The following is a 27,329-nucleotide window of genomic DNA, read 5'->3' as shown; positions in this document are numbered from 1 at the left end:
TAGCATTTACCTCCACTGTTGTGCAAAATTTGTTCTCAGTAAGGACACCAAAAATCAACTAATTGCAAAATCTCAGTGGTCAGTTTTCAATGCAGATTTTATTAGATTTTTCTATGAAATTTGACTTTTGTATAAAATTTGAAATTATTAGCCACTTCTTCCTTGAAAAATGTTTCTGTCTTAGACTCCGCCGTAACACCTCTTTCTATAACAGTGGCTGTCATAACCTGAGAAGCTCACTAAAGGTTAGTTTCCCAGGTCTCACTCCCAGCATTTCTGATTCTGAAGATCTGATCTGGGCCCAGGAATCCCATCTTCTAAATAAGTACCCCAGGTACCTTTGAGCCTGCAGACAACTTTGAAACACATGCTGTTAGTCATCTTCTCCTCCACCATTGCTCCTCCCTCTGTGTCCCTCTAGCTGCCCTGACACCAGCCTCCTGAGAACAGGCTGTACGTGGGGCTCAGTGCTCACCTTGTTGAGGCGCCCCTTCTCTGGTGGCACTTCACCCTCTGTCACGCTGTCAGCTGTCACTGATTTGTCAATAACATCCAAGCTCTTTCCTGAGCCCCAGGTCCATGATCCCTCTTGTGTTTTGGACCTTTACCCACAAATATCCCACTGCCACCTCAAAATCAAGATGTGCAAAGCCAGTTTAATCTTACATCCTTGAACCTGTTCCCACTCCTAAAAGCTCTTGGACAGAAACGGCACCCATCAGCCAAGCTAGAAACCTCAGCTTCCTACATACGCAGCAAAGCTGTCACCAAATAAATTATAACTTACCATTACAAGTACTATAACAAATTATGAATGTAGAAGAATATATAACATAAGGAATCTAAGTAAGATTGAGGAGCTATCAGAAAATATTTCACAAGGAAAGGGACAATGAATACATCTTTCATGCCTCTCATTTTGCAGGAGCTGGAATAGCCACATGCCAGGACTCCCCTAAGCACCTCCCACCCCACCCAGCACACTGCCTATGCACGTGGCAGGCTTTCACTGACTCGAATGTCACCTCCTGAGCAATGTGTCTCATGCCTGTACAGGGACAGCCTGCCACTCCCTACCTTTCAGACTCTTCTATCTTGCTCTCCTTGGCACATGGCTAACTTTAGTGTCTGTCTACATCCTAAAATGGTTTTTATTGCAATATTATCTGGACACACTTGTTTGATTCCGGTTTTCTCTGAATCACTACTCTTTTCTCCCTTAGCATTCCTGCTGTGATCCTCATTATTTTCCATATGTGGAATCTCATGAACAAACTGAACTAATAAGTTAATTGAGACAGGCTCATGGATGGAGAGCAGAATGACGGCTCTGGGGGAGGGCCATTAGGGGGTGGAGGGACTGAGCAAACAGGAAAAAGGACTCACGGATGATGTGGATCCTGGCTACTGGGGTCCGCAGTGTTACGGATGAAATGAGACAAATTCACATGGACTATCAAGTCTGGTGGAAGAAAAGGGGTGGCACAGCCACTCTCTCAAGGGGAGAGTGCCTAGGAGGACCTCGGCCATTCTCTCAAGAGGAGAGTGCCTTGACGCTTGCCTTGAGAGACTTTTGTCGGGTTCAATTTGCACAGTAATACAGGGTATATACATAAAGCTCATCAACCATTGTCAGGAAGAAATGATTAAACAATAAATAACATTCAAAAAACTCTGAGGGCTTATTCTGAGTCAGGGTCAGATAGCTAAAGGGCCATAAAACTTTGGGGAACAAACTCACTTCCTGCTTGGACCCTTATCATTTAAACTGAGGGTATTAGCAAAGTAGGTTTCATAGGATTTTATGCATTCTTTCTTAGGCCTGATTGCTCTAGGAAAACTGCCCTTTCCAGCACAGGGCCACACCCACCTCCAGCATTGTTTCAGGCTTAAGTCAGGCAGGGGAAGTAAGGCAGCCAAGAGATTAGGAGACTTCTTGCAGGCAGAATGAGGACTCAGGCTATGTCAAAGCCAAGGGGGTGAGGTCCATCACCTCCTTTCTCCATAGCTCAAGTCCTTCCCTGAGGGTCCCCTCATGACAGTGCCTGTCTTTCAAAGGTCATCCGTCCCTTGAGGAATCTTACCCGTTATTGGCTAACCAGTCATCCACCTAGGGCCATGCAGGGTGAAGTAAAAGGGGGCAGAGGCAGCATCCCTGCCAGGGAGATAAGCTTTGTCTCCTTAGTGGCTGATAGTCCCAAGGTCTTTTACTCAGCCTTAGCCATGGGGGGTTAACAGCTTCTGAAAGCAGGCAGGGCAGTTCCCAACACTTACTCTTCAGTTTGTCACACATCCACTTTCACTCTCCCTTTACTGTCAGATCTTTCTGTTCCAAAAAATTCCTCTGTATATCACAATATCTCTAGCATTGCTATGCATGGCTTGATTCTAGCTCTGACTGGCCAGATGTAAAAACAGTTTCAAAGTTTGAGCAAAGATAAGCTCTGACAAAGATTTTTCACATGGAACAGAGGCACTATAAAAAGTGGCCCATGGGCTGTAGTCTTAAAAAATATTAGTGTCATACAAGACAAAAACAAGCTGGGGAACTGTGCCAGATCTGAGGAGACTGCGGAGCTGCAGTGAGTAAATGCAGTACATGCTCTGCACCCTGTGCTGAGGGAAAACTGTGCAGGAGAGGATGTTTCTGGGCAGGTGAATTGACAAGACTTAAATGGACAATAGATTAAAGTCCTGTTTTCATGTTAAATTTACTGAAGTTGGTAACTGTACTCTTGGTGTGTAAGGGGATGTTTTCTTTCTCAGGAAACACACTGGATTGCTTAGGAGTAGAGAGCCATGATGTGCACAGCATATTTTCAAATGTTCAGGAGAAAGAATAATGTGTATATCATGCTTATAAAGAAAGCAAATAGGACAAAAATATTAATAATAGATGAATCTGCATAAAGCATATAAATATTTTTAGACTTTGTTCTGGGATTCAGTTAAGTTAGTTGGAAACAGTTTGATGCTTTCAAATCTTGCTTTTAACGTTTGCTACCCTGGACTACAGTACTGCTCAGTCTAAGGCTAATTACTGCCTACTACTGAAGCCAAGTGTATGCTGTGTATTCTATCCAATGCTCTGTGAATCTTCCAGTTTTCTAGTTGTATTAGGCGCTGTTCTGGGAACTGTTAGCTCTAATCAAAAATTTTAAGTGCTCTCTTCCATGACTTCAAGTAATCGCCTCACACATATGAGCTGCTCAGTACTTACCTGAGTGCTCAACTCTCTGCAGATCTCTGGAGTTTTCTGTCTGTGCAACTCTCTTCTCTCTAGTACTCTTTCCCAGGAATGCTAACTACCCTGGACTCTAAAAAGCAATTCTGCAATTACAGAGTTGGCCAAGCTCTGCCTAGGTTTTCTTTCTCTGTACTTCAGCCTGGAAATTTTCTCAAGGCAGTAGAATGGGACAATCATAGGGTTCACTGCTACTTTGTATCTTTTGCTCATTTTTTGGTTGTTTTAGATAGGAGGGTAAATGCATTGTTGCTCCATCTTGGTTGGAAGTGAATGTCCTATACAATTTTGCATTGTACTTTGACTCAACAAAGTTTCACTGAGTATCCAATCTGGTACAGGACCCATTCATAAGGAACAATGACATCCAGTCATGTTCTGCTGATGATTTGGTGGTAAAAGAGAATGGAGTATAATCAGGAAGTGATGAGAAGTGTGGATTAGTTGGAGCTCTAAGAAAGTAGCAGGTAAGAAACAAAGAGCTGGTTTGTGAAGATTTCTAAACAAAGTAAATTGCTGAATGAAGATTTGAATTAAAAATCCAAGTCCAAACCATAGCAACATTGCCTAAGTGCCCAAATCTGGGCAATCTTGAAGGACTCATGTTAGCTATTCCTGACACAAGCTATTGAACTTCTGGACTCCACAGGGATTTCTCCATGGAGGAGAGGCACTAACATTTCCATAGCTTTTTGGGTTTTTCCCAAAGCTTTTTGGGTTTTCCCCACCTACTGGATGGGGATAAAAGGTTGAGGAATGAGTTCTGAACGAGGTAGAGGGGAGTGCCTCCTGGTTCTGTTTGACCAGAGTGTGCAGCACCCTCTCCCCACCCCGGTTTCTCCCTGGTCCCTTCAGCCTCCCTCCCACAAAGACTCTTCACTCTCCATTCTGCACATCCTCTTCCCTTCTGTCTACAAGACATCCTTGTTTAATCAAGTTCACTCCTCCTGCACGAAGGGTATGGATGAGAGACCTGTTAGACTTTGGACCTATTGTATTAATTCTGCAACTTACGGTGACTATATCTTTTTGTTAATATCTAATCCCAGGTGACTTTTGAGGCCCCATGCATTTCATGGGTATTGGTTCCCCCTACTGACCAACACCAAGACCTAGAAACAGGAATTTGAAATACATTCAGAAATCAAGAAGGAGTATTACAGTGGCTCTAAACTTTGAGTCATATTAGAATTACTTGCAATGTTTTTCTAAAAAGCCGTAAGCCAGTGCCCTGTTTCCATTTTTTGATTATTGGTGAGGATGGTTCCCAGGCATTGGTATATTTAAATAAACTCAGTGAGTTCTTCCACTCTGCACCTAAGACTGAGAATCGCTAGAGTATTGGATAAGTAAGGGTCACAGTTAGGAGTATAACGGGTGCTACAAATTAATTTGTTTAAAAGTAAGTGGTAAGGAAATTGATAATTACATCACACTAAGAAGACTGAGTAGAACATATGCCAGGCCCATATCTCTGAAGTGAAAAGACTGAGGACATTTTAGGAAGGGGCATGTATGAGATTAATTTGTAATTCTTTGTTTTCCCATGAGTTGCACTGTTATGTAATTTAAATCTGTTGACCCAAAACATTAACATAGCTACACATCCTTGAGTAGGTGTACTTTTAAGGGAGAGAAGATCAAAGGCCAGTCCAGTAGGGCGACAAGGTGTAGGAAACAGACACACAGCATGGGAGCAGCAGTCGAAGAAGAAGAAACGAATAGGGGGGAGAGAAGAGCTGTGAAATCTCAGCGCCCTTCACAGCACCTTCCTTTATCTCCAGGAGCACCCAGAAATACTGCTTGGAAAGCATTTCTTATTCAAGTGTCAATGAACAGCCAAGCTCAAGAAGACTTTTTGGTTGTAAATACAAAGCTTGGAAATGACACAGTTAAAAAAATAAAATGTTTCAACTTTTTGTCTCAGAAGAAAGAAAGAATTTAAAAAACAGGAATTTATTTCAGCACTAGCTGAAGTAGGAAGAATGTCAGTCAAGGTCAATTTAAAATCAATGTGACCGTAATACTTAACATAATTTTCTCAGCCAGAATGTCAGTTTTCCTCAGTTCAGCTCCAGGGACAAGGTCTGATGAAATATAAAGCAAAATAACGTGACTGATTCTTTTATATCTAATGTGGGTTACATTGGTCCTGCTTATGTCACCAAAAATATTCAGATCAGCTCTTTGTTTTGTATTTTTAAAATAAATTTCTCTAAATATCAAAGAATCTTTATTATCTACATTACTTAATCATTTTTATGCCATAACAGTAAAGTTTAAATGTTTTTTCTTTTTTATTGTATTTTTTTCCATTACAATTTATCCCACTTATACTGTTCCACCCACTGCAGCCACCACACTGTGGTCCATGTCCATCTGTTGGGAACTGCCCTGCCTGCTTTCAGAAGCTGTTAACCCCCCATGGCTAAGGCTGAGTAAAAGACCTTGGGACTATCAGCCACTAAGGAGACAAAGCTTATCTCCCTGGCAGGGATGCTGCCTCTGCCCCCTTTTACTTCACCCTGCATGGCCCTAGGTGGATGACTGGTTAGCCAATAACGGGTAAGATTCCTCAAGGGACGGATGACCTTTGAAAGACAGGCACTGTCATGAGGGGACCCTCAGGGAAGGACTTGAGCTATGGAGAAAGGAGGTGATGGACCTCACCCCTTGGCTTTGACATAGCCTGAGTCCTCATTCTGCCTGCAAGAAGTCTCCTAATCTCTTGGCTGCCTTACTTCCCCTGCCTGACTTAAGCCTGAAACAATGCTGGAGGTGGGTGTGGCCCTGTGCTGGAAAGGGCAGTTTTCCTAGAGCAATCAGGCCTAAGAAAGAATGCATAAAATCCTATGAAACCTACTTTGCTAATACCCTCAGTTTAAATGATAAGGGTCCAAGCAGGAAGTGAGTTTGTTCCCCAAAGTTTTATGGCCCTTTAGCTATTTGACCCTGACTCAGAATAAGCCCTCAGAGTTCTTTGAATGTTATCACCTTCCCATATACACCTGTATGTCTATGCAAATTAAAGCCAATAAAAGCCTCTCCAGACAAGGATCAGGGCACTCTCTCATTCAGAGAGTGGCCATGCCATCCCTTTCTCCACCGGACTTCTGCAGTCCATGTGAATTTGTTCATCACATCCACAACGTCATGGACACGGCTGGCTGGAGTCCACATCAACTAAGTTCTTTGAAAGCAGTATATGTATATATGTACTTGTATATACACACACCTACACACACAGCCTTACATGAATATACAGTATACATACACACAGGGCAGGCAAAAGTAGGTTTACAGTTGTTAGTACGTGAGACAGTTTATTGTTATTTTATTATTTATTACTGTATTATTTTCCATACAAACTGTAAACCTACTTTTGCCCCATCCCGTGTATGTGTCTGTGTGTATACATACATATTCTTGTACATAGATATAGATATAGGTATGTTGCACGTGGGTCACCGGCCAGCAGTGACCACGGAACGCTGTGGATGGCTCGACGAAAACACGCGAGAAAAAACACATGCACAGAGACAGACTAGTTTCTGTGGGGAAGTAGGGACGAAATGGCCACCCCCCTAGTGGGGAGCACGCTGATTTACCATCCATACCTGCTTTTATTGGGCTCACTTTGCATAATAATTCAGGTAAAGTACAGTACTCATTAGGGGGAAGTAAGGAACCATAGAAAACAAAGAACTCTGCCGGTCTATTTTGAGTCGGGGTCAAAGAGCTGTAAGACTGAGGAACAAACTAACTTCCTCCTAAGACCCTTCTCACTCAACTGAGAGCATTCTAAACAAAGAAGGTTTCACAGTAATTTACATGTTCTTTCTTAGGCCTGATCACCCCGGGGAATCCGCACTTCTCAGTACAGAGCTGCACCACCCTGTCATTGTTTCAGGCTTAGGTGGAGCAAGGGAACTAGGGCAACTGGGAGACAAGGAGGTTTTTTCCCAGACGCTGACAACTCAGGCTATGTCAAAGCCGAGGAGCGAGGGTCCATCACCCCCCTTTTGCTGCAGCCCCCCCAAGTCCTTCTTTTGGGGGACCTCCCAAAGTGATCATGCCTGTCTTAGGTCGTTCCCCCCGTGGGGAATCTTACCTGTCTTTGGCTAACCAACCAAGCTTTTTGGGGTTCAGTCATGAATAAAGCAGCAGAAGCAACATTCCTGCCAGGGAGATAAGCTTTTGTCTCCTTGCTGGCTTACAGTTCCAAGGGCGTTCCCTTAGCCTTAGCCTAGGCGGGGGTTTCAGCTTCTGATACCAGTCAGGGCAGTTCCCAACATAGGTATAGATACAGATATAGACATATAATCTTTAAGACAAGGCTTAAAAGTAGCGAAGGAATGAGAACTTGCTCTGTCCATCAAAGGGAAGCAAAGAAGATGGAACCAGGCAAGAGGTCCTCCCACTGGCTAACAATGTGAGATATAAGTATTATCAGTTGATTTTAAAGGTGGAGCTTGGGAACTTCCGGCCGAGATGGAGGTGTGGGTAGACACTCTGTGCCTCCTAGCACAACCAAAAGAAGGACAACAATTTTAAAATAAAAAAAAACCAGAACTGACAGAAAATCGAACTGTATGGAAGTCTGACAATCAAAGTGTTAAACAAGACATTCATCCAGACTGGTACGAGGGGTGGAGACAGGCCAAGCAGAGAGGACTCACGGTAGGGCAGTGGCTGGAGGACCAGGGCAGGCAAGATGGAGGCTGGCAGACCCAGCAAGGCAGCAGATTGCGGAGCCTGTGGTCCCACATTCACATGTGGATAAACCGGGAGGAACACCTGGGACACATTGCACAACCCAGGGCTCCAGCTTGGGGAAATAAAGCTTCAAACCACTGATTGAAACACCTGTGGGGGTGGAGGTGCCAGAGGGAGAAACTCCCAGCCTGACAGGAGAGTTCTTTGGAGAGACCCACAGGGTCCTAGGACGTACACAAACCCACCCACATGGGAATCAGCACCAGAAGTGCCCACTTTACTTGTGGGAAGCAGGGGAAGTGACTGCAATCCAACAAAGAGCTGAGCAAGCGCCATTGTTCCCTCTCAGACCCCTCCCCCACATATAGCATCACGACTAAGTGACGTGGGTTACTCCACTCCAGTGAACACCTAAGGCTCCGCACCTTACTATGTAGCAGGTGTGCTAAGACAAAAAGGCCCAAATGAAAGATCAGGTCAAGGCTCCAGAAAAAATACAACTAAGCAACAAAGAGACAGCCAACCTATCAGATGCACAGTTCAAAGCACTGGTGATCAGGATGCTCACAGAATTGGTTTAATTTGGTTGCAAATCACATGAAAAAAAATGAAGGCTATGCTAAGTGAAATAAAGGAAAATGTACAGGGAACCAATAGTGATGGGAAGGAAACTGGGACTCAAATCAATGGTGTGGACCAGAAGGAAGAAACATACATTCAACCAGAACAGAACGAAGAAACAGGAATCCAATAAAATGAGGAGAGGCTCAGGAACCTCCAGGATATCTTTAAACATTCCAACATCCAAATTATAGGGGTACCAGAAGGGGAAGAGGAAGAGCAACAAGTAGAAAAGTTATTTGAAAAAATAACAAAGGAAAACTTTCCCATTCTGGCAAAGGAAACAGACTTCCAGGAAGTCCAGGAAGCTCAGGGAGTCCCAAAGAAGTTGCACCCACAGAGGAACACACCAAGGCACATCATAATTACATTACCCAAGATTAAAATTAAGGAGAGCAGCTTCTAATCTTAGAAGCAGCAAGAGAAAAGGAGGCAGTTGCCTATGAAAGAGTGCCTATGAGACTGTCAGCTGACTTCTCAAAAGAGACCTTGCAGGCAAGAAGGGGCTGGAAAGAAGTATTTGAAGTCATGAAAGGCAAGGACCTACATCCAAGATTGCTCTATCCAGCAAAGCTTTCATTTAGAATGGAAGGGCAGATAAAGTGCTTCTCAGATAAGGTCAAGTTAAAGGAGTTCATCATCACCAAGCCCTTATTAAATGAAATGTTAAAGGGATTTATCTAGAAAAGAGAAGATAAAAAACATGTATAGTAAAATGACAGGAAACTCACAATTATTAACAACCACACCTAAAACAAAAACAAAATCAAACTAAGCAAACAAATAGAACAGGAACAGAACCACAGAAATGGAGATCACAGAGAGAGTTATCAACAGGGGAGGAGGAGGGGGAGACAGGGGGAAAAGGTACAGAGAATAAGTAGCATAAATGGTAGGTAGAAAATAGACAGGGGAGGTTAAGAATAGTATAGGAAATGTAGAAACGAAAGAACTTATATGTATGATCCATGGACATGAACTGAAAGGGGGGATCAGAATGTGGGTGGTAGGGGGTGTGTAGGGCGGAGGGGAATAAAGGAGAAAAAATGGGACAGCTGTAATAGCATAATCAATAAAATATATTTAAGAAAAAGATGGAACTTGGTATTTGTCTTCCACCACCTGGCTTATTTCACTTAGCATAATGCTCTCCACCCATGTGATCACAAAAGGTAAGAGCTCCTACTTTCTTTCTGCTGCATAATATTCCACTGTGTAAATGTACCAGTCTTTTGATCCACTCATTTACTGATGGCCCCTTAGGCTGTTTCCAGCAAGTGGCTATTATAAATAATGCTGTTTTGAACATTGGGTGCGTGGGTTATTGGATTGGTGATTCGGGACTCAGAGTATAGTCCCAGCAGTGGGATTGCTGGATTGAAAGGCAGTTCCACCTTTAGTTTCCTGAGGAAATTCCATACTGTTTTGCACAGAGGCTGCACCAGTCTGCATTTCACCAGCAGTGCACTCGGGTTCCCTTTTCTCCACAACCTCACCAGGACTTGTTGTTTGTTGATTTGTTTATGATGGCCGCTCTGATTGGTGTGAAGTGGTATCTCACTATGGTTTTTATTTGCACCTCTCCAATAGCTAGTGATGTCAAGCATCTTTTCATGTGTCTATGGGTCCTCTGTATGTCCTCCTTGGAGAAATGTCTGTTCAGCTCCTTTGCCCATGTTTTAATTGGATTGTTTGTCTTGCTGGTGTGGAGTCTTGTGAGTTTCTTATGTATTTTGGAGATTAAACCCTTGTCTGAGGTATCATTGGAAAATATGTTTTCCCATATAGTTGGTTCCCCTTCCATTTTGTTGATGTTTTCTTTAGCAGGGCAAGCCAAGGAACCTGAATAGAGGACTCGTGGGCACGGACAATGGGAGGACTGACTGTGGGAGTGGAGGGGGGGCAATGGAGAGTGATGGAGAAAATGGTGGGACAACTGTAACTGAACAATAAAAAAGTAAAATATATGTATCTAAGTAATACAACTTAGTATAAAACTTAATAATAAAACTAAGTAATGTTTTAAGAAAAGAAAAAGATGGAACTTGGGTTCCTGAATTTGGACAAGCTGTTTAACCTCCTAAGTCTCCGATTACTCCTCCCATCTAATAATACCTGATCTGTGGCCCTCACAGGGTCATTTTGGTAATGTATGCAAGATCACTTTATAAGTCATAAAGCACTGTACGCATATGGTCCTTACTATTGTTAGCATGGACTATTTGACCTTGGAAAAGAATTCCTGAGGGTCTAATCTTTGTAATCTTGCACAATCTGTCCTTAAAGAGCCATTCTACTCAGTATCCTATAAGATCCCTCTACTTCTGCCACATGTAACCAAGTATACTGTTTTCCTGGCTTGGAGACCTTGCCCTAAAGAAGTGACCAGCTCATAGGAAAAGATGACTGATCCATTCCCCCTTCTTTCCTAGTGCCCTAGTTTTGCCATGGGCTATGTATGCAATTCCAGGGCCCCAAGAATGGCCTGGATTCACATGGAGAGAGAAACCCATAGGGAAGAGGATGTGAAGGGAAGTCTTACAGTGAGGAACAAAGTAGTAAGGAAGAGAGCATGTGACTATCAGCAAGCCTGCCAGGCCTTCCTGGCCCCCTTCTGCTTCTGCTTGTAGCTTGTCCCTTCTGTCCCTACAGCTTCCTGGGCAAGCATCCCATCTACAGCAGCTTTCCACAAAGTTTCCCTTTCAGTGAAAGTCTAGACTGTAAGTACCCAGAAAGTTCTTCTTATTGTTCTGGCCATCAAGCTAAGTCTTTTTTTCATTGTCACTGAATCATGAGCTTCAAAATTTAACTTCTATACAGGAAGCCCTTGTTCATGAATATGTTAGGCACATTACCTGCTTTACTCTCTACTCATAAAATTCTGCGAATCAACTCTCAGACTCAATTAGATTTTTCATTCCTTTGCCCCTTGGATAGTGACATGTTTTTCCAGTATAACTCTAAAGACATGTGATATCTTAAGACATGTAAATTTTCTACCTGATGATTACCGGTCTAAATTGGTAGACACCTATGATGTGCAAGTTTGTTCTATTGATAATAAGACCTCAAACGGACAAATCTTGTACTTAATAAAAAGAAAAAGCATTTACAGACACCTAAGTTAGATGAGACTTGGCAAGATAGCTAACGATCAGGAAAACAAGCGACTGAAATTAGCAGCAAAACAGACTGTTACTGAATTTATGATTATGCAAAACTTATTTTATGTATCCTCTAGACATAACCTATATTTTCCTAAGCTAAATTTGAGCCTGAAGCAATTTGGAGTTTTGACTTTAAAACCCTGTACCAGCAATCTTCCCCCAAAGGCTATCTACGTAGAGACATTCCCAGTGTGTTTGCATGAAGCTGTTAAACTTCTGCTTAGAACTCACTTGTCTCGGAGTTTTCAATTCTCCTCTAACAAAAAGGAATGAACTCTTACATTGTTTCTTTTTCTTAGCAGGTAACTGCTACTGAAATGATTTGCAACTGAATTTCTGATGTGCACATGGCTTCATCTGATTTCTGATTTAAAGTTACTATTTGGAGACATTCTACTAACAAAAACCAAAACTTTAAAATGGAACGGAAAAAATGTCATTTTAATGACCCTGGGAAAATAAACCAATGGGAAGTCTGAAAAATTCTACTACATTTAAGCAAAACAAAAGTACTCATCAAAATACAACATGAAAATGACAACTCAGGACTTCCAGCCAAGACAGAGGCATAGGTGGATGCACCGTACCTCCACGCACAACCATGATTGGGACAACAATTTAGAGGCAGAATAACATCCAGAACTGACATAAAATTTATCTGAATGGAAGTCGGACAGCCAAGAAGTTGAAATAGGCCCGTTCATCCAGACCAGTAGGAGAGGTGGAGACAAGCAGCCAGGCGCAGGTCGCAGAGCAGAGAGCAGAGAGCAGAGAGAGTTGGGCGCAGAAGGCATCTGGGGTGTGCAAGATGGCAGTGGGTGGACCCTGAGTACACAAGTGGCAGCTGGTGGACCCAGTGAGGTGGCAATTGTGGAGCAGGGCAGAGCGTGCAACCCAGGATCCCAGAGAAGGGACTGAGGTCTCACAGAGAACGGAGCTACTGCCATTATTCCCTCTCGACCCCACCCCCACATACAACGTCACAATCTAGTGACTGGGGTGCCCAGCCCTGGTGAACACCTAAGGCTCCGCTCCTCACTGTAACAAGAGCAACCAGACCACAAAAAGAGAGAGAGAAATGGCTCAAACAGAAGAACAAATCAATGCCCCAGAACTCATCCTTTTAAGCGACCGAGAGATAGCTAACCTATCAGATGCACAGTTCAAAACACTGGTGATCAGGAAGCTCACAGAATTGGTTGATTTTGGACACAAATTACATGAAAAAATGCAGGTTACAATAGAAGAAATGAAGGAAAATGCACAGGGAACCAATAGTGATGGGAAGGAAACTGGGACCCAAAACAATAGAGTGGACCAAAAAGAAGAAAGAAACAACCAAACAGGAAAGAATGGAGAAATAAGAATTCAAAAAAAATGAGGAGAAGCTTAGGAACCTCCAGGACATTTTTAAATGTTCCAACATCCGAATTATAGGGGTACCAGAAGGAAAAAAGGAAGAGCAATGGATTGAAAATGTATTTGAACAAATAATAAAGGAAAACTTCCCCATTCTGCAAAGGAAATAGACTTCCAACAAGTCCAGGAAGCACAGGGAGTCCCAAAGAAGTTGGACCCAAGAAGAAACACACCAAGGCACATCATAATTACATTACCCAAGGTAAAAATGAAGGAGAGAATCCTAGAAGCAGCAAGAGATAAGGGGACAGTTACCTACAAAGGAGTTCCCATCAGAATGTCAGCTGATTTCTCAAAAGAGACCTTACAGGCAAGAAGGGGCTGGAAAGAAGTATTCCAAGTCATGAAAGACAAGGACCTATATCCCAGATTGCTCTATCCAGCAAAGCTTTCATTTAGAATGGAAGGGCAGATGAAGTGCTTTTCAGATAAGATCAAGTTAAAGGAGTTCATCATCACCAAGCCTGTATTTTACAAAATGTTAAAGAGACTTATCTAAGAAGATAGAAAAAAACATGTGTAGTAAAAGGACAGCAAACTCACAATTATTAACAACCACACCTAAAGCAAAATCAAAAGAAACTAAGCAAAGAACTAGAACAAGAACAGAACCACAGAAATGGAGATCACATGGAGGGTTAGCAACAGGGGAGTGGGAGGAGGAGAGGGGGGAAAAGGTACAGAGAACAAGTAGCATAGATTGTAGGTTGAAAATAGATAGGGGGAGGGTAAGAATAGTATGAGAAATGTAGAAGCTAAAGAACTTATAAGTATGGCACATGGACATGAACTAAAGGGGGGGATGTGGGTGGGAGAGGGTGTACAGGGTGGAGGGGAGTGAAGGGGGAAATGGGACAATCGTAATAGCATAATCAATAAAATATATTTTTTAAAAATGACAACTCAATAGGAAAAATTGGGCAAAAGATAAAAACAGCATTTCACAGAAGTCTCAAATGGACAATAAAAAACAAAAAAATTGCTTAACTTTATTTGTAAATAGGAAAATGTAAATTAAAATTACTGTGTAATACCATTTTATATCTACCAAGTTTTCAGAAATGGTACATATTAATAAAGACTCAGAATGACAAGAGCTCATATGCACTGTTGGTTGGTGGGACTGTAAATTTGTTCAACTACATTAATAATCATAATTACAATGAAACTAATGCTAGGTACTCTTTCAAGTGCTTCACATATGTTAAAGCACTTAATGAGATAATGGCAAATGATTTCCCAAATGATTAAGTTGATGATATTCCTACTGGAGACTCAACAATTCCCCTGCTAGGTGTATGTCCTACAGGGAGTCTCATAAATGTAAGTCAGGAGACTTACCGAGAAAGTTTACAGCAGTGTAGTCTGTAGTAGTAAAAAGCCACAACAATTCAAATGTTCCTCAAGAGGAGATGAACTAAGCAAATTGTAGTCAATTCATATATTCATACTGAATGAAAAAGAAAGGTATGAAAAAGAAAGACCTCACAAAACATATGAGGTCTGTCCAGAGAGAGTTTCCAGCCATGTACTATGAAAAATAGAAATTTATTGAAGAAGATACAAGAAACTTCGTACATAGGACAATGATGCCTTCGTCACCTTCAAGTAGGCATCTTGGGACCTCACACAGTTCTCCCAGTTGCCATTTGATGCCTTGTCATATTTTCCTGACTCTCATTGAAGTTCTGAAATCTCTTCCTTTTCAAAGGTGATTGTAGTTTTGGGAAAAGCCAAAAGTCACTGGGTGCTCAATCTGGGCTGTAGGGGAGCTGAGTCACCTGGATGATTTGAGGTTTTGCCAAAAAAGTCTGCATGAGATGTGATGCATGAGTGGGCATTTTCCTGATGAAGCAGCCAATCACCAGTTACCCACAACTACAGCCTTCTGAATCATCTGAATAGTTTCTGTGGAGGAATGTTTAAGCTTAATGCTAAATTTGATGCAGATTCACTGCTCTACTCAGTCATTTTTAATGTGCTGGCCACACAGTACACATGCTCACTCAACAGCGTCTACTGTCCCCCACTTACTAGTACAGTGAAGTCCTCATTGTTCACACATGCACATTCCAGTCCACTCTCCTCTGCTGACAGGTTACATGGATGTCACACAAACTGTTCTCATTATATTAACAATGGCTGGACTTTTCCCAGACAGACCACGTTGTGTACTGCTTATGTAAAAATGAAAACTATATAAAAGTGATAGGGCTAAAAAGGGGGTAGAGTGGCCCGAGGAGGTTGGCCCAGAGTGGGAGCAAAGCTGTGGGGCAACAGTGAAATGCAGCACCCAAGTTTCCTCCACTTGCTCTGTTCACCTGCTGGCACTCTCCTCTCCACTGGCTAAGAGGAAAGACAAAGTGAAGAAGGGCGGCCCTGCCCCGGGAGCAAGTGCATGGAGTGGACCTGCACCCCCAGCAGCAGAACTGCTGCAGAGTGGGTTTCAGCAAAGGTTCCTGTGAAGCCCAGCTGCAACGCATCCTGTGCAGGGTGCCAAGAACCTGGAAGAAGGAATTTGGATCCCATTGCAAGTACAGGTTTGGGAGCTGGAGACCATGTGATGGGGTTTGGGCACCAAAAGCCACCAAGGCACCCTGAAGATGTGGTACAATGCCCAGTGCCAGGAGACAATCTGCACAACCATGCCCTACAACCCCGACCAAGGGCTAGTGGCCAGGCCTAAGTGCCAGAGAGCCCCTGGCCTGTCCCCCCTCCCACAGGCCCAAGATAGAACCCACTATGCCTTCTGTTAATCGGCTTTATCAGTCATGCCCTGCCTCGTCCCTTCTCCTCCCCCCCAACCCCAAGGACCCAAAGTGGAGACAGGGATTCTGGGCCACTTGAGCATCTCCCAAAGGGATTTGATTCCCGTGCCCCTTTTGTTGTTACCCACAACGATCCCATCACCAAGAAAGGAATCAACTCACTTTTTCCTAATAAAGGTTTTTAAATAAAAAAACTGATGGGAAAAGGCTAGAAATAAATTGTTATTCTCATTCAGAAAAAAATGTGAAGAAACCCAAGGGAATTATAAAGACAAAAATTAGGGGAATCATTGTCTTGGGTGGAAAGTGGGAAATGAAATAGTGACTGAAAATATACTGAGGAGCTTAGGTGGAGTTAGGGATGTTCTTTTTCTGAAGCTGTGTGTTGGGCACAGGTGTTTATTCTATTATTGTTTATACTGATATATATATGTGTACATACAACCATACACATAACATAAACAAACATATATGCTTGAAATATTTCAGTGTTCTTCCTAAGTCAAAAAATAAAAGTGGTTTTGATTTTATTTCCTTAGTATAGTGATAGAGACAGAAAACCCCCAAGCCCTAGAACAGGACTGCACGCAGAGGGCACTTGCTGTTTGAAATAAAGGAAGCTTAGGTTGATCGTTCTGAGAGCTAAGTTCACAATTCAAAGCGTTCCTCTGCTCCCCGGCATTCTTTTCCTTAGTTTTATAGAGGTAACTTTTCAGTGAACATGGAATCTGACAAATGTTTTGACTGTCACTGCCCATGCATTTTATCTTCTTATCAGAACCTCTGCTGCAGCAAACATGCGTCAGAATGAGGAACTGACCAACACGGGTGCTGAGCTATCTCTGCTCATTTCTGCCTGCATACTCAGCTCCAAGAAGACATGTGCAGGAGAACTCACCTTTGCTGACTTTGTTCTTTCCTTGAGGAGGGTAGGGGGAGTTGAAAGAGTGAGTTTTCTCCCTTGCCACTTTACCAATTTATTAGTGGAGCAAGTTACTTAACCAGTGTGTCATTTTTCTCATTAGTAAAATGAATATTAGTAAATGAATGGAGTATCTATGCATTTATATGTCTATTTATATACTTACCTATGTATTTACTTACCTACCTATCTATCAATCAATCACTTGGAGCAGTGCCTAGCATCATGTACTCAGTGCTATCTAAGCCTCAGTTATTATTATTATATATTGGTAATATATAGTCCATTAGTTTTGAACAAAATTCTACAAATGAAAGCTATTTGATTAAACTGGTTTGTCGTATGAAAACAGCATGGATCTTCAACACTTTAAATATAGAAAATTGTAAGATTATCTTATATTTTATTAAATAATTACAATGCAAACATAGTAGACACATTTACTAGTGGTAGTATATAGAAAATATACTATTTTAAACATTTTACCTAAAACATTAAATTACTGTGCTGTCATTGCCCATTAAAATAACACCCAGTGAGATCAACAACACAGAGTAACTGTATGCTAATATTTTGAATTAATATTTCAAATGTAGATTCAACATGTATTTTATTTGAAGCTTAAACAAGAAATGTTTCTTTTTGCTAGATTCTACTGATTTTTCAGAAACAGAGCTGCTCCACATTGGATCCACTGGTCTTGATCGCCTCCACACGGAACGTCGATATTGGTCACCACACGGTCCCTTTCAGCACTTGTGTACACAGGCAAAGATACACACTCTTCGGGGGAATATGGGCCATATGCACCCTGTTTAAAAAATTATTTTTGTTTTAAAATATACCAATATACTGTTTTGAGGTTGATCATTAGGCAACCTAAGAGACAAACACAATATCCTCTCAAATAACTTTTACTTAAAATTTTATTATGAAATATTTTAAAATAAAGATTACCATAATAAAATGCTATCATCCAGCTGTGGCACAGAAAATTTTATCTATAAATATATAAATATGTGTAGAAATAAAGCAAATATCACAATAGCACTATAATATTTGAAAATATTAATAATATCATATATCTATTATCTCAAAATTTAAAAAAATTATTAGAACCATAATTCAAATAAAGCCCATACTAGCATTTTGTTGATATGTCCCTTATGTCTTCTGAATTTATAGGATTTTCCTTTTTTGCTTTTCAGTTTGCTGAAGAAACTATACTGAAGCACTTCCCACATTCTGAATTTTATTGGCTGCTTCCCATGGCACCACGTTCATCTGTCCCCTGCATTCTCACAAACCGGGTCTGGAGGCAAGCTCAGATTCAGATTCAATTTTTGGCAAAAACACTGCACAGGTGGTGCTGTGTATTTCCCTCAAGAGGCATATATGTCTGGCTTCTCTCTCTAGATATTAACAGCCATGGTGATCATTATTACATTCAAGATTATAAAATGGTAATTTAATTCTGCTTTTCCTTTTTCATTTCCAGGTAGGAGTATATCCATGGAGAAAAATTTTTACTTATCAATTTTTTGATTACCAAGACAATTCATAAAGTCTAGATAAATGCTGTTTGCTTAGTTTTTTTTTAAATTAGGTTCAGTTGTTGATAGTTGTGAGTTTGTTGTAATTTTACTCTTCATAGTTTTTGATCTTCTTTTTCTTAGATAAGTTCCTTTAATATTTCATCTGATAAGGGCTTGGTGATGATGAACTCCTTTAACTTGACCTTATCTGGGAAGCACATTATCTACCCTTCCATTCTAAATGAAAGCTTTGCTGGATAGAGCAATCTTGGTTGTAGGTCCTTGCCTTTCATGACTTTAAACACTTTCAGGGATCATTTCTGTAGTTCATTTCTAGTACCTTTTCCAATCCTTCTCTCCTCCCTTTCTCATATACTGACTCTTTGTCCCTGATAGGCATATCAGTTACGTCCTTTAGACTACACATTCATTTCTAAATCTTATCCTGATTTACATATAACAAAATTCATTTTTTAATGGTGGATCATTGACCAAATATATAAAAACACCATTTGCCCTGTATCTTTCTATTTTTTCTTCAGTTTTCTAAAGATTCTGTCAGTTATTCATCTCTCACTTAACAGTATTTTATGTGTCAATGTGTGTCTAGAATTATAAAGGCTAAGCATTTCAGTGTATATTTAAGTAAAGAAAATAGTAATCTTCTTCGAAGCTTAAAATTTATTTTAGGAAAAATATGTATGTGAAACATATAGTATATAATTTTTGAAAAAATGATTACTTTAGAAAACAAAATACTATCTTAGGATGTGTTAACCTAAGAAGGATTAATGGATAGAATCCTGGTTGGGCCTGACCAAAAGTAAAGGATATGAAGTAAAGAGAATTTTCAAACATTATTAGTCACTGCCTAATCTCTTCCCTCTTCTCCAATTCTGCTTATATGGCAAAGCTTTAAGATTCAGAAATTTCTGTAATTTTCATAACTCCTTAGCCATTTCTAAAGTTAATAACCTAGTACAAGCTCTCTTTTGGTGGTGCCTTTAAATTCTTTAGCAAGCAGCAGATAAATATCATATATTTGTTGGACTGAAATGATCTGACTCTATGAATGCCTAGTTACAATCCCAGGAAAGGTCTTAAATTATCTTTCTCTACCACCTGATATTTGCTTTGCTGCCTGTAGCTTCTATGGTCAAAAACAAAAATAGAAACATCATATTGAAATGTTTTACAATGCTATTCCTTTCTATTCAGGAGATTTTAATCTATATTTCTTCATTTTAATGCCAAGCAATTTTCTCTGTAAATTAGGAACTTAACAGTAATGCAAAGTTGATTCCTTACATATTCAAAATCAATTTACTAGTTCTATATATATTTCCAAATACTTCCAAACCTTCTTTGGTTATAGGCTTTTTGCTTGTTTTAAAGTGAGGGTATAAATATTTATATCAAGACCTATAGTGTTTTAAAAATAAAAAACTGGTTACTTCTTAAAATTTTGTTCGTCACTTCTCAAAATCTCTTAAATGTTATAATCTTCTGTAAAAAACAGTTGAACAAACTTGCTCTAAAGTCACCAATAAATTATCAAAATAGTGAGCTAATTACTTTGACATTCTCACTGTTAGCACAAGACCTCATGTGCTAGAACTTCATGAATGTCATTTAACTAAATTAAATTCTTATGACACAAGTCCTTCTTTGCTATGTTTACTGAAGATATTACAGACAAAGAATTAGGCTCTGCTGGACTAAAATACTTGGATGAAACTAAGACTTTATTAATAACTATTAGCAAATACATTAAGTGCTTGATTAATGCAAAATAGATATTCTAGGAAGACTTCAAATAATTCATATTATGATATGGAAACAAGTTAGTTTGATGTAAATAAAATATAATAATTAAAAACCTATATATTGTGATTACTCTAAATGGTTAATGTACTTATATCCTACTTCATTAAAATAGAAAGTGGTCCATTTGGCTCAGCCAATATTGAGGCTAAACTTTGAAATTTCATACTCATGCCCATAGGAAGTAACTTAAAAGTACACATGTATTACAAGTAGCAGTTGAGAGGCTAATACTTGAGAGAAGACAATGTATCTGACAAAGGTAAATGGTGATATTAAGTACCATTTAGCCAAAATCCAAAGAAAATAACAAAATAAAACAAAAACAGACAAAATCCCCCAAAGAGAAAACAAAATTACCTAGATTATGTTAACTATTTTAGTGATTTTAACTCAATTTCATTACAATAAAACATACATGAAGGCAAAGCAAAATGTAGCTCTCATCACATTGTGCATGAAGTTGAACTAACTTATTCTAACACATGTTTTCTGAATGTTTATAAACCAAGTCGATGAACAACCCTTTTTTATAAAAGATGTTAGGAAATCAGGCCCTGGCTGGCGTAGCTCAGTGGATTGAGCATGGGCTGAGAACCAAAATGTTGCAGGTTCGATTCCCAGCCAGGGTACATGCCTGGGTTGCAGGCCAAACCCCCAGCAACTGCACATTGATCGATCTCTCTCTCTCTCTCTCTCTCTCTCTCTCTCTCTCTCTCTCTCTCTCCCTTCCCTCTCTAAAAATAAATAAATAAAATCTTAAAAAAAAAAGAATTAAGAAGTAATTATTAAAAAAAGATGTTAGGAAATCAGAGCTTTAATCTACATAAAAATGGCATAATTTATTAATGCAATTCTGAAAAAAAAATACACATCTCAAAACAGGAAACAAAACAATTTTCCAACAATAAACATTTTGAGAACTGGTTCTATCAAGAATGTCTAAGTACTCTTTAAAATGTATTTTGGTAGAAAAACACGTCTCACTTATTTTTCAATAACATGATGCTAACAACAATGCTTTCTTAAGTCCTTAAGGAAAAAAATACTGTCATACAGAAAGGATATTAATTTAATACTTATTTTTTTAACTAGAGTGCATATTAGGCAGAGCTTTTGGTATATATCTTTTGAAATACATGCTGATAATATATATAATATATGTAAAAGTAATGTAAATGTTGTGTTTTTGAGTCACTTACAGAGTAATTTTACAGAAGTATTTTCCCTGGAAATACAATTGTTTCTGAAATTGAATTGTCAATTGTGGTGCCTCTAGGGAGGTCTAGGCCAAGGGCATCAGGCTGGCCGATGGACCCTAAACAGCACCTTTTACTGAAAAGATAGAACATGGGCAAACTGACATCCTGTGGACTGTCAAACAGGGCATCATCTCAGACTTCTCTATCACATTTGCAAAAGCCGTGTTTCCAAATGGCATTACATATCCCAATAGATCCAGATGAAGGATGGGGTGTAGGTGCAGGAAAAAGTTGTGCTAGGGAATCTTTGGAACTTCTTGGAGTTTTTATTATTCTCAAATACATCATGAATTTGCAAGGCCAGAGAATATTCTGGTTATTAAAACAGTTCACTGAATAATTTTTCACAAAGAACCATTATGAAATAATGTATAGACTACTTTTTGGGAAATGCTTTGGAGAAAGGCAGTGCTTTTTTGGGCAAAATCCCCTAAGGAAACCTTAATTTAGACCTATATTAATTTAGCCACCAACACTGAGCTGAAACTGGAACTTCAGAATCTGCATCACGAGAAATAAATATATGAATAAACAGGTGTGAGAGTAAGTTATACTATCTTGATGTAAATAGATAAACAGAAACACTAGGAACATATTACTTTTAATTATCCTTGAGAATTCATAATTCTAGTTTTGTCAAGTGGCAAAGTACATTCCATTTATAATAGAAGCAATGGAGAAGGGGAGAAGCTCCCTTCTCCCCAGAGAAAGTCTTAGAATTTGTTGCTCATATCCTTATGTACCATCACATATTACAACAATGTCAAAGAAGTTCTTCGATTTCTTCAATCTAAAATGTTCTTTAAAAAATGGAGGTACTATCTACCTCAAAGGAATATTGTAGAAATGATGGGTTTGTTGGGCATGTTTCTGCTGAAATCAGGACTATTAGGTGCCAGATAACGTTGCATGGGTCCCCGGCCAGCAGTGACCACGGAACGCTGTGGATGGCTCGACGAAAACACACGAGAAAAAACACACATGCACAGAGACAGACTAGTTTCTGTGGGGAAGTAGGGACGAAATGGCCACCCCCCCTAGTGGGGAGCGTGCCGATTTACTGTCCATACCTGCTTTTATTGGGCTCATTTTGCATAATAATTCAGGTAAAGTACAGTACTCATTAGGGGGAAGTAAGGAACCATAGAAAACAAAGAACTCTGCCGGTCTGTTGAGTCGGGGTCAAAGAGCTGTAAGACTGAGGAACAAACTAACTTCCTCCTAAGGCCCTTCTCACTCAACTGAGAGCATTCTAAACAGAGAAGGTTTCACAGTAATTTACATGTTCTTTCTTAGGTCTGATCACCCCGGGGAATCCACACTTCTCAGTACAGAGCTGCACCACCCTGTCATTGTTTCAGGCTTAGGTGGAGCAAGGGAACTAGGGCAACTGGGAGACAAGGAGGTTTTTTCCCAGACGCTGAGAACTCAGGCTATGTCAAAGCCAAGGAGCGAGGGTCCATCACCCCCTTTTGCTGCAGCCCCCCAAGTCCTTCTTTTGGGGGACTTCCCAAAGTGATCATGCCTGTCTTAGGTCGTTCCCCCCGTGGGGAATCTTACCTGTCTTTGGCTAACCGACCAAGCTTTTTGGGGTTCAGTCATGAATAAAGCAGCAGAAGCAGCATTCCTGCCAGGAAGATAAACTTTTGTCTCCTTGCTGGCTTACAGTTCCAAGGGCGTTCCCTTAGCCTTAGCCTAGGCGGGGGTTTCAGCTTCTGATACCAGTCAGGGCAGTTCCCAACAAGATAATATTGTAGAAACAATTTGTAAAAAACAAACAAACAAGCAAAAAAAAAAAACCCCAACCAACCAAACAAACAGAAAAACTTCCTTCTGGCCTAAAAGGAATTAATCATTAAAGTTCTAAACTACATTATTTCATCTAGGTTCACAAAAGGATTCTGTACTTTCTGCAATAAGGTAGACATAGACTAAATGACAAAACTAACTCTTTTCACTGGCTTACATGAATGCATGTTGATGCTTCTTTCTGGTTTATGCTGGTTCCTTCCCTCCCACTAAAAATGCATTAGAATGTTGATGTCCACTAATCTTTTCTGTAAAACTTACTAAAAAATAAATATGGCTGCCCTAAAAAAAGTCCAGCAGAAGTTGGAGAGTTTAATAGTTTGTACAGAGTTGTAACCTTTTCTGTAAGGGATGTGATGATATATATTTTAGGATTTGTGGGCTCTATGGTCTCTGACATACTACTCAACTCTGCTGTTACCATCTGAATGGAGTCATAGACAGTATCTACATAAATGGAATCATTCTTTTCCAAACAAAACTTTACGGACACTGAAATTTGAATTTCATATAATTTTCACATGTCATGAAATATTATTCTGAGTTTTTCAACTATTTTAAAATATAAAAACCATCCATAGCTCACATGGTTATGGGCTCTGTGGGCGGCACAAAGGCAGCACACTGGATTAGGCCGGTGGGCTTTAATTTTCCAAACTCTGGTTTATATTATTAGGTTGGTTCAATATTAGGCCCAAGATATAAGAGCCATTACCTGATTTTGAATCTTATTTGCCTACCTATTAATATGTTATTTTGGTCAAGTTTTAAACTTTAGTTTTCTTAGTTTAAAAAGAGATGGCAGCCCTGGCTGGCATAGCTCAGTGGATTGAGCGCGGGCTGCAAACCAAAGTATCGCAGGTTCGATTCCCAGCCAGGACACATGTCAGGGTTGTAGGCCATGGCCCCCAGCAAGGCAGCAACATTGTTTCTCTCTCTCTCTCTCTCTCTCTCTCTCTCTCTCTCTCTCTCTCTCTCTCTCTCTCTCCCTCCCTTCCCTCTCTAAAAATAAATGTATAAATCTTTTAAAAAAGATAGAGATGACAATTCCTATTCAAAAATTTTTAGAAAGCCTAAATACCTTGTATTTCAAATATTCTGCACAGTGCCAGCATATACATAATAGAAATAAATGCTAGTTACTGCACAATGCTAGTGCTGTCATTATGGGGCCCATAACCAATCACTAAACTCACCTAATTCTCAGTTTCTTCATCGGCAAAGCAGAGAATAAACCTGCTTCACCAAACTCAAAGGATCACTGTGAAAAGTAAGTATAACTGTATTTCACCCTGTGCCAGTCAAGCACCCTCTCACTGTTAGACTGGTTTTACAAAACCACAAGTCAGATCTTAACCACACTCCTGTTCTAAATTCTTTATGGCATACTACTGACCATAAGATGTAAACTCCTTGGCGTGGCTATGTGGCTTGTCACACTTGGTTCTTGGCCTTCCTTTCTACCCATAGCCCCTACCACTCTACGATATGAACCATACACTTCCAGATGTACTATACTTGCAGTTGTCAGAATAACTTAAGTTTTTTTCATATCTCTATGCATTTAAATATGTTACCCTCTATCTGGAATGACTTGTCCCTACCTTGTTTGAATTCATCCTCTCTTTCTGAGGTCACCTGACTTTCCCTCAGATGCTCACACGTGATTGAGTTGAGGCCTCCCTCATCTGCCAAAATACTGTATGTAAACCTCTGTAAGTGTACATGTAAGTCCAAACTATAACAGTTCCTTTACCTGTTTGCTCCCCATTCAACAGAAGACTTGGATGTGTTAATCAATCATTAATGCAGCCACTTTAAAATGGATCTGGAGCTGCCATGCCAGAGGAACTGCCCCATACATTTTATCCCTCTTTGGAATATTAGAACAGGGCAAAATAACCTTTGGGATATTAGAACAGGGCAAAATAACCTTTGGACTTGGCCCAGGGCAAAACCGTGGCCTATACAACTGTGTGCAAAGATAACAAGAAAGCAGTTACTATTACTTGGCTGATTACTACTGAACTCAGTGCTAAAAATCACTGTTTACAAAGAACATAAATGCCTCCCTTCTTTTGATGGGACTGTGCCCCTTCTCATAAACACCCCTTGCCTTTGTCTTTTTATCGAAACATGACGTGGGCTTCTGCCTGAATCATTGCTTTCCGAATAGCTCTGCTCATTGATCTCAAATAAACACTTGCTGCCTCTCACTTTGAAAGGCCTCTTTTCTTCTAGATTAACACATGGAAAAGGTTTCTTTATCTTTGTAACCCCAATATTCAGCAGAATATATGGTATATAGGAACTTAAGAAGTGAGGTAATGAAATTGGATAGAAATGATACATGAAATAAATACTGTGGAGGGATAAATTTCTAGTTTTGCAACATCATGTTGCTGTTTACCCAACCCACTAACAGACTGGCTTTGTCCCTAACAACACTACATTCCTGATTTGCATTCAGTCTGTGGTCAAGTATGTGGGTATTGCTCCAGAACATTTGCTTCTGCATTTATGCCTACTCAGTTATTCTTCATCATCTACTTTTATTGCTGGGGTTTCTTCTTAAGTAAATCAGTTTATATGTGTCCTACTTTCTTTTCTCCCTATGTGGCTTTTAATATGGTTTGCCAGAGAATTAATACTTCATATAATTTAGATTCACTTAAGTTCCTCTGTTATCATATATAACCTACAACCACTGGCAAATTCCAACCTTAACTCTTGTATATAACTTGCAATTTGGTTCACATACCTAATGTTTGTAATCTCTAATTTACCAGCCTTTTGAAAGAAATTTCTTATGTAAAATAATAGCCAGATTGAAATAAAAATAAAGATTATTCCAACTTGTCCCCTATCTGATATGTCATTCTAATATTAGAGACAATGAAGCCAATGGGGGGAAATAAGGGACTTCACAGGTATGTACGCTCCTTTTGGTCAGAGTATAGCTCTCTGAGTAACGACTTCTGATTATTGATGGTTTTATTAGTTGTGTTTTTAAAATTATTCTGATACTTTGATTTTTATTTTATAAAGAGAATTACAATCAGAAGACAATTCAAAGTAGTATAATTGGAAAATTCAAGGTGTTATTTCCCAGTGAGAAAACTCATTTTCTTCTAGTAAAAGCAGACTATGAAATGCTTTTGTTAGTCCTTAGATACAGAACCAGAACTGTAAAGTTTTTTCACATATTCACACTTATATTTTAAAATTATATTAAGTAAAAGCTATGTGCTTCATCTATAATTATGTTCTATTTTAAAAATAAATATCTCCCAAGTCCTATTATTGAAAATTTTAATAATTGAAGATTTTAAAAGGGGAAAAATTAATCAAACAAGTCTATGTCAAGACTTTTCTTCATCTGCCTATCAGCAGCATAGTGACAGGGTGTGATAGAAAACCAGGTGTGCATTACCACCTCGAAACTGTCAATTTCTGCATGTCTAACTATGGAGATGTCATCTAATATGTGTGACCATGCATTTCCTCACTTGAAAATGGGAATAATAACTTACATCTTGCAGGGCTGCTCTGAAGAGTATACGAGGTCAAGTTTGTAAAGCATTTAGCACAGTGCTGAAAATAACAGGAATATAAGCATGATAGTTCACATTGTCATTAAAGGCTACATATTAATTAGAAATTAAAAATTATAATGCTATTCTTTCCATTACAAATTAAAGATTTTAAAATGTCCCATACATCTTAAAAATTATAAAGGACACAATATTTTGACTGTCAACTTATTCAAATGCAGGTGAGATTAGAAAGTAAAAATGCATAGGGTAACTATATCTTATTAAAAAGATAAAAATCTAAGAATGAATTGATTAGTTAAAACTTTTACCAATTAAAAGTGTATTACCTGTGAAATCCAGCCCATAAAACAAGGGAGAACTGATGATACACTAGGAGAATCATGCTGATTTTCAGAAAGTCGATTTCCATCAAAACTGCATCCTTCCAGTAATAAGCCACTAACCTATCATGGAAACACATAAACCATTAAACTCCATATTAAAGT

General features: G+C 39.6%; 1 protein-coding gene across 2 annotated transcripts in view; it reads right to left on the bottom strand.

Moving 5' to 3' along the window:
• Positions 1–17,300: 17,300 nt before the first annotated feature.
• The window catches only part of DYNC2H1 (dynein cytoplasmic 2 heavy chain 1), a 325,256-nt gene continuing 315,227 nt past the window's right edge, over positions 17,301–27,329 (bottom strand). For both annotated transcript variants that reach the window (XM_045817992.1, XM_045817993.1), the window contains 2 exons: positions 27,171–27,287; positions 17,301–17,668 (listed from right to left, as the gene is read on the bottom strand). In XM_045817992.1, coding sequence (XP_045673948.1) covers positions 17,510–17,668; positions 27,171–27,287 — 276 coding nt within the window. In that variant the 3' untranslated portion in view covers positions 17,301–17,509. The remainder of the gene's footprint in view (positions 17,669–27,170; positions 27,288–27,329) is intronic.

This window comes from Phyllostomus hastatus, unplaced genomic scaffold (genome assembly GCF_019186645.2).
Source record: "Phyllostomus hastatus isolate PE091 unplaced genomic scaffold, TTU_PhHast_1.1 phas_scaffold_317, whole genome shotgun sequence".
NCBI lineage: Eukaryota > Metazoa > Chordata > Mammalia > Chiroptera > Phyllostomidae > Phyllostomus > Phyllostomus hastatus.
Note: the sequence above shows the minus strand (reverse complement) of the source record. Positions and strands in the feature narration are given on the sequence as shown.